An 8,582-nucleotide genomic window follows, 5' to 3' on the forward strand; every position below is an offset into this window, starting at 1 on the left:
GTGCTTGCCTATTTAAAAGCTTTTGCTCAGTAAAAGAATGCAGCTGTGGAATCAAGAATGGAACTCAGATTTTAAGTTTATAGAGGGTTTGTGGTTAGCTTTCACAAAAGGTGCCTCCCAGAAATAGATGGGGCTTTAAACCCTAGTTCAGATTGTTGATATTAAGAGCAAACCAAATTGCATTGTTACTTTAAAGACAGTCTTTTAATTCATAATCTTCATATCATAAAATTTTTATGGGATATTCCAGTATGTAAAGGCGGCCTACAAGAAAGCTGGAGAGGGACTTTTTACAAGGGCATGTAGTGATATGACGAGGGGTAATGGCTTTATACTGAAAAAGGGTAGTTTTAGATTAGATGTAAGGAAGAAATTCTTCACTGTGAGGGTGGTGAGACACTGGCACAGGTTGCCCAGAGAAGCTGTGGCTGCCCCCTCCCTGGCAGTGTTCAAGGCCAGGTTGGACGGGGCTTTGAGCAACCTGGTCTAGTGGAAGGTGTCCCTGCCCATGGCAGGGGGGGTGGAACTGGATGGTTTTTAAGGTCACTTCCAACCTAAATCAGTCTATTAATATATGTTTCTATTGCATGGCAAGGATATCTCCAATTTATTGTTTTGCTAACTGTAAGAAATTATCTCTGCAAGACAGAGATTTTTACTCTTATCCTGGTTTCATCATGAATTTACTACTTCGGGGAAATAGTTCTGAACTTTAGTCGAGGCCACTGACCAAATCACATGACTCATTTGCTTTTTACTTTGTAAGGCGTTAACATTGCCATCACATTTTAGCATGCGTGTTTGAATAAGAAACCTCACAGAATCCTATATAAACACATTCCAGAGACTCAGAGTATTAGTACACCCTGCTGAGAGGATATAAGGTAAGACTTACATAGCTCACTGGGTAACTCTATGGATGCCAAAGATATGTTTTATGTTATAGTCAGAAGGTCCTTATTTTTCTGTTATATGTTATTCAAGTGCTAATATAGGAACAATGCTTTGTGATAAGAGTATCTATGTTGGGCTTTGCAGTTTTATTATCTGCAGCAATGAAATTAAAATCTGAAATAGAAAAATCATAGAAAGCATAGACAATTGTGAAAGAACTAAAAGAAAAGTATTTTTATAGCATTTTAGAATTTGTATTATTGGTAAAATCAAATTTACTCCTAGAAATCCAGATTCTGGTCTCCTTCTTTCTGCTAGGTGGCCTTTTAACTTTCTCTGTCTTAGTTAATAAATCATGAAGTAAATTTTTCAAAATGTGAATCTCAATGGTTGTTTTTAATTTCACGTTTCAAAGCAAACCTCCAAGAAATGGTAACTATGAATGATGTGTGGGGCTGTAAAACAGCCTCATCTCTGCTTTGCTGCTGTCAGTCAATAGCTGAGAAGGGCTCTTTGGGACGTGATATCACTGGGATGAGAATGTATCAGCACTGCCAAGAATCTCCCAAATCCCTTTCAGTGTGAATCTTCTCCTCTTTGTGGGTTGAAGCAAGTCCAGGAGGACTGAAGGGTTCTGAGGTGGGCATCCTAGCAAGTTCCAAGTAATTGAATTGAACTGATTTTTATCTCACCAAATTCCATTCCCAGAATTAAGGAAAAAAATCAGCTTTCAATTCTATACTGAGGTATTTCACTTGATCCCAAACATTTTTTTCTGTGCCATCTAGTTGATGGAAAAAACTCGTGTTTTATTTTGCATTGGTTCACAAAAAAAGCTTTCCCTGTGAAGCTGCAAATGAGCTGAAAGACCAGTTATTTGTATGGCTGTAGTGGGGCTACCTGGAGACTGCATTGTCAGGAAGAGAGGGATCTTGTAGCTGATGGTGGCTTTGTGTATGGTCTGTGGGGGTTAACATCTGACTACAGAGGAGGCTGATTCAGACAAAATCTAAGCAGCCTTGGGATGCAGCAAAGCAGAGCTCTGAATGAGGTCTGTCTTTCCAGGCACTTTCTTTTGTTCCTTCAGCTACTTGGTCGTCTGTTGTCTGTTTAGGGGGTCTGAGTTTAACTGGTAATTTGCAGAGTCTGTCTGGGAGATCTGCTCTGTAAATAGGATAGAGATGATAGAGCTGCAAGTGTGCCTTGGTCAATGCAGTGCTCATTTCTGTCCGCAAGAAGCGAAGCAGGACTGGTCTAGGGAGAGGCTCAAGAGCACATCAGCTGGTGGCAGGAGTAGCAGAGGTTAAACGGATGAAATGAAATGTCTGTGAATGAGGGAGCCTGGACAATTAGTCAGGGATTTTCCTCTAAGAGTAGAGGCAACAAGATAAATACTGCGCAGCTCTGGTCACCTGTGGGAAGTGTCATTTCCCACCACAACCAAAAATAGATCACCCAAGATTAATCAAGCTTTGAACAAGTATGTGTGTTTGTGGGAAGTTCACTTTTTAACTTAATATTTATTTAATGATAAATGCATAATTGTTTGAGCTGGCTGACACTTATACCTGTGTTTTGCAGCCCAGGAGATGGAGACAGAGACTGGAGATGAAATTGCTGTTGTGGGAATAGGATGCAACTTTCCTGGAGGTAAGTTTTGTGTAAAAGCAAAGCAGGCTGCTGTGTGAACACTGAAAAGCACAGTTGCTCATTAACATTGAGGTGGAGGAAAATGACACGTTCCTCCCTTACTTTTGTAGACTTCATTGCTTTGCTACTTGTAGGAACTTTGTAAAAGGTCATGCTGTGGTGGGAAGTAAGTGGTTCAAATTTGCCCGCTGCCAGACAGACCTGCAGTGCTGGCTGTGGGCAGGGCACTGGGGGGCACACACATATACAAATGAACCGGGTGGGTTCGGGATGATTTGAGCTTTCTGCATGTGCACTGGCCGGACGACTGTGTGTTGTTGCAGGACGATGCACCCATCAGGACAGGACAGATCGAGGGCCTATACAGAGGGTCTTTTCTGCCTGCAGTATAAATAGGTTGGGTCTTCCTAGAAGAAAGCTTCCTGCTTTATGGCAGTGTTGACTTTGAACGGTCCCAGAGGAGAGCAGAGCTAGATAAATAAAGCTCTGTCTCTAGTCAGATTCTGCCTCGTACAAATACACACCTAAACGCTGCCTCTTGCACAAGATGGGAAGCTGACTTCAGTAAAGAACTGATATTGCCTCCTGTAATAAAAGACAGCAGCTTGTATTAGTCTCCTACTTACAATCTTAGTTACCATTAGGCCTTATGAAAGTGATGGTTGACTTCACATTCCAAGGTTAGATGGCTGACTGAGATTAGACGGGTGGAGACCTTTAAAGAGCTGTGAGAGATTTCTAGGATCTGGCTGCTGCTGTCAAACTGTCCATAATCTTTCCATTAGATAGAAATGGGTTTTAAAAATCCAGAAGAAATCCAGGGAGCGGAATGCAGTTCTGCCCTTGCAAGTTGGCATTCAGACCTAGAGGTGATCATGCTAGTCTCTCCCTTTCCATGTTTTCTTTCTTGCCCTCACCACGTTTTAGTCCCTGGCCTCCCTTTGTCCAAGACGCAATAGGTATATGTGGTACAGCGATAACTGTGTGGTCCATAGCTAACTGTGAGCAAACATGAATGGTTCTGAATCTAGTAAAGTGCTAGTAAATACACAGGAGATTTCTCTTGCCTGAGCGTTAATTACTAACTTGGTGCAAGACATTGGTTGGTCCAGACATGCCAGCAAAGGGACTGTCTTCGGGAAAGATGTTCTTAATTACCTGGCCGTGAAGTGAACATGTGTCCTGATCCTGCACTGTGCACGCTCAGAACCGCGTTTCCCAACTTGCCTCAAAGGAGCCGTTGAGCGATGGGAGCTGTACCCCGTGTCTGGCTAGTGTCTGAGACCGTGTCTGTGACGATGGACAGACCATGGGAGGGTGTAGGTGGGAATGCTGTCCTGTGATCACCGTTACTGACTGCTAGCACAGTCGCCATCCCAGCGCTGGCCTCGTTGGTTGGAGCTCTCGTGGTCAGTGCTTCGTCACGCCACAGCTTAGCACCTGCAAGGGCCTGTTTCCAGAGCATGTGGATGTGGCCACTATGTCTGCTGGGGGAAGTGGGAGCTGGGAGGAGGAGAAATGTGGGCCACTGTGTGGATGCCATATTAGTTGGATTCAGGGCTAAGAAGAGGGCCTAGACATATCCTCCCTGCCTGGAGCTGGAGCCCTGGATCCCAACTGGTAAGGACAGGGTCCCTCACAATCTGTTGCTGAGGTGCTGGGCTCTGTCAGCGTTGAACATACACAGAATTTTATGTTTGATTCAGATGCCCTGCTGAGTTTAGGGACAAAAGATAATGCCTCTGGCATTTCCCTGGTATTTGTAAGCTCAGTCTGCCTTCAAAGAGCTAATAATGTCCAGAGATGACCTTTTGCTGCCAGTGGAGCTGCCTGAGGAGTGGTGCTCTACAGATACAGAAAGGCGCCATCATACCTGTGCGGTGATTAAGGACACGATGCGTGTATGTAGTAGATGCAGTGAGATGACAGGGAAATGGGGACAGAAGAGGTTAAGGATTTGGTGGGGTTCCTTTGCTTTTAGCAGGTGGTGAAGGGATGAATCATGCCTTTCCCTTTCACCAAAGAACGATCATTCCTTTCTCTGGGGATTCTACCTGAGCAACCTAGATATATAGGTGGGAGTTGCTTGTGACGGAGTGTGCATTTCTGAGTCTGCATGGGGAGACAGGGAGCACATAATTTAATCTCCTTTGAAACCTTTGTAAAACAGGTGATGGAATTGACAATTTCTGGAAGGTCCTGGAGGAAGGCAAAAACTGCACAGTAGAAATCCCCCCTGAGAGATTTAATGCCAAAGAGTGGTATGATCCAGATGACAACAAGCCAGGAAAAATATGTACAACGCGAGCTGCTCTTCTCAATGAGTGAGTCTGGTACTCTGCTGTGCCACTGCTTTTTTCTGCACTCAGGTGTACGTGTCCATCCTTTCAGAGGGTGCAAGGCAGAGGGAGAGCTTGTAAATAGGATCTAGGAACTGACTCTTTTTTATCTCACATGATGAACATGCCGTTGTCAAATTGCTGGAATTGCTGGTGTGTGACTTTGCTGAACAAACTAAGTTGCAGGCCATGTTAAGCACATATGTTCACGGCTGGGAACACATGTGACCTTGATTACATAATCCAACATGTAGGTACATACTCACCCTGTGTTGAGATGTCACCTGTCACATGATGGGGGCGTCTGCATTTTGGGTGTACATCAGTACACAGGCTTTATGCATGAGGGGGTATATCCTGGATCAGAGGTGGGCTCCAGCCTGCCAGATAATTTGTACTGCCTGTAGTACTATGGACTGTAGAGGAAGGTGGTGGGATATGGAGCCTGAGCTGTAAGAACTGCCTACTAAGGCTCCTCCAATGTCAGCCTGAAAATTAGCCAGCTTTGCTGGACCTCAGGACCTAATCCTGTGCTTGTGGGCACAAGTAGCTCTAATTCAGGTGCTGGCATGACAATTTAGAGACAAAGTAAGGAAGTCTGGTTTTGCAAGATAGTCAAAAAGGGGGTTTCATGCTTAATTTGAGTGTTATGCTTGCTTGTAGACCTGAACTTGTCATAATTTTCATAATAATCTTGCTTTGCCCTAGGCTTATATTCTTGTGTCTTAAAAAAACCCACATTTTTCTTTATTCTGAGTCACTTCTCCAGAATATTGAGGGATTATGTATGTACAAGTGTCAGGTAAAGAGAAAATCTGGAGGAGCAAAGTGCAGCATGTATCCCTTTGCTTGTGTCTTCATGTATGGTTGGACTCGATGATCCCAAGGGTCTTTTCCAACCTGAATGATTCTATGGTTCTATGTCTCACGTCAAGTTATCCCAGAGATATGGGTGCAGCTACACGGGGGATATGACTCATGTGAAGAAGAGCAAATTACAGTAAGATCAATGTCAGTGCCTTTTATTTTAAATCCACATTCACCGTAAATCCTCAGGCTGTAGACTTTCATTCAGACAAGAAGTTCACATGCACAGAAGCCATCTTATTGCCTCCTGAGAATAATATGGAGCAGGTTTGAATCATAGGACCCAGAATTATTTCAGTGATTAGTCCCGTGTCAGGTATTGAATTCTTCACTGAAATCAAGAAATGATGGGAGGCCATACCAACCTGGCCTTGGGATAGCAGATTAAGCCTGGGCTTGGCCTTTTGTAAGCATGGGCCTGCTTTGAAGATTTCTTAAAGATAAACATAGACATACACACATAAAATATTTTGAATTTACTATTAGAGAAGTATGGGTATCTCTTGGAAACATCTGAGCTGATTCTCTACTTACTGGTTTTAAATTGTAAAACTTTTGTCTATATTGCCTTAAATAAATTAGAAGACAATATTTCTTTAAAACTTGTTGGTGGAGACCACATTACAGCAGAGAGAGTCTAATTCTGCAGATTTTCGTAATCTGAACAGTCCTGTTGGTACTAGTGGAATAACCACAAGAATAAAAATTGCTAGGAGCGGGCTCGTAACTCTGAAATGCAGAATGGTTGATAAAAATAGATATTTTGTGGTGAGACCTAAAACATCCTTGGCTTATAAACATTTTCTTCTGAATTTCATAGGTGGGGACTGCAGCCTAAACAGCAATTACTGATTGGTTTTCATGAAATCACAAAGAATGTTTACTTTGAGTCTAGAAGTAAATCCCTGATGTATATCTATTGTACCATTTTCTGGTCTGTGTATTTTAGATTTAATTCATTTGACAACCACCTGTTTGGGATTAATAATATGGAAGCTGAACGCATGGATCCACAACAGAAGTTACTGGTAGAATGCACATACAAAGCCCTGGAGGATGCAGGAGTCCCTGTAGAAGCTGTCAGTGGCACCAAAACAGGCGTTTTTATTGGTAAGATGAAAATTTCATGGCGAAGAAAGTACGTTTGAACCTCACAAAGATTGGAGCACTCCTTCATAAACTTTACATACATATGTAGCACTGGAGATCTAAGGCTACCGTGCTACGACACTACTCATTATTTTTGGTAAGGATTCCTAGGCTGCTCGAGAAGTTCATGATATAATTTACGTATCTGGTTTAGGGGCTCTTCTTAGTGTCTTCGGGCATGGAGGTTGAAGCAGAAAGCAGTTCAACTGTCTACCCGACCCAACCCTTCCCAGGAATGATACCCTCAAGCCAAGCCTTCACTTTTTTCCATTTTAACATAGGTTAAGGTGTTGCGGGGGTTAAGATCCTGTTAAATCAGCAGAAATCCTCACATAGTTATTAGTGTGCTACCAAGGTGCACTTGTCCAGCTGCTTACCTCAGTACCTGGAAGAGTTATGGAGAAGATTATGCCAGGTGCTGTTGAAAGACATTTAATGGATGATACAATCCTCAGGCACAGTCAACATGGGTTCACAACGGGAAAGGTCTGTTTAATCTGACATCCTGCTACAATAAGGTCACCCGCCTGGTGGTTGAAGGGAAGGCAGTGCATGTAGTTTTTCTGGATTTTTGTAAGGCTTTTGATACTGTCCCTCCCAGCGTCCTTCTGGACAAGTCCAGCTGTGAGATGACCAGGTACACGGTGCGCTGGGTGAAGAGCCGGCTGAAAGCAGGGCTCAAAGGGTTGTAGTGAATGGAGCTACATCTGGCTGGTAACCAGTCACAGCAGTGCTCCTCAGGGCTCAGTTCTAGGGACAGTTCTGTTCAATATTTTTATCAATGATCTGGATGCAGAGTTGAGTGCACCATTGGTAGATTTGATGATGATACTGAGTTGGGAAGTGCTGTTGGCTCTCTCAAGGGACAAGAGGCCTTGCAGAGGGATCTAGATAGACCACAGCCTTGTGCAATCCTCAGTGGCATGAAACTGAACAAGAACAAATGCCAGATTCTGCATGTGGGACTGATTAATGTTGGGCAAAAGTGTAAACTGGGAGAGGAGTGGCTGTAGAGCAGCCCTGCAGAAAGGGATCTGGTGTAATAAATACAGTACAACCAGAGAGTCAAAAGAGGTCTTTACCTTGCTGTATTTGGCATTGGTGCAGCCTCCCCCCAAGTCTTCTCTGCAGTTCAGGGCCCCACAATTTATAAAGGAGGCATCCAGAGGAGAGCAACAAAGCTGGTGAAAGGCCTGGAAGTCATGTTCTGTGAGGAGGGGCTAAGGACTCTGGGTCTGTCTAGTTGGGAGGACAGGAGACCGAGGGGCAAACTCTGCTCACTACAGCTTCCTGAGGAGGGGAAGTGGAGAGGGAGGTGCTTATCTCTTCTCCCTGGTATCCTGTGACAGGACGCGTGGGAATGGCAGAAAGCTGCATCAGGGGAGGTCCAGACTTGACCTTTGGAAGCATTTCTTTCCTGAGAGAGTGGTCAAACACTGGAACAGGCTCCCTAGAGAGGTGGTCAATGCCCCAAGCCTCTCAGTTCGTAACAGGCATTTGGACAATGCCCTTAATAACATGCTTTAATTTTGGGGGAGCCCTGAATTGTTCAGGAAGCTGGACTACATGGTCATTGTAAGTCCCTTACAATTGAAATTCTATTCTTATTCTATTCTATTCTATTCTATTCTATTCTATTCTATTCTATTCTATTCTATTCTATTCTATTCTATTCTATTCTAT

General features: G+C 43.6%; 1 protein-coding gene across 1 annotated transcript in view; it reads left to right on the top strand.

Annotated features, from left to right (window-relative positions):
- Positions 1-2,483: 2,483 nt before the first annotated feature.
- LOC113476926 (reducing polyketide synthase rads1-like) overlaps positions 2,484-8,582 on the top strand; it is a 13,398-nt gene continuing 7,299 nt past the window's right edge. The window contains exons 1-3 of the mRNA XM_026842936.1: positions 2,484-2,544; positions 4,715-4,868; positions 6,700-6,860. Coding sequence (XP_026698737.1) covers positions 2,484-2,544; positions 4,715-4,868; positions 6,700-6,860 — 376 coding nt within the window. The remainder of the gene's footprint in view (positions 2,545-4,714; positions 4,869-6,699; positions 6,861-8,582) is intronic.

This window comes from Athene cunicularia (assembly GCF_003259725.1).
Source record: "Athene cunicularia isolate RWA chromosome 2 unlocalized genomic scaffold, athCun1 chr2_part1, whole genome shotgun sequence".
NCBI lineage: Eukaryota > Metazoa > Chordata > Aves > Strigiformes > Strigidae > Athene > Athene cunicularia.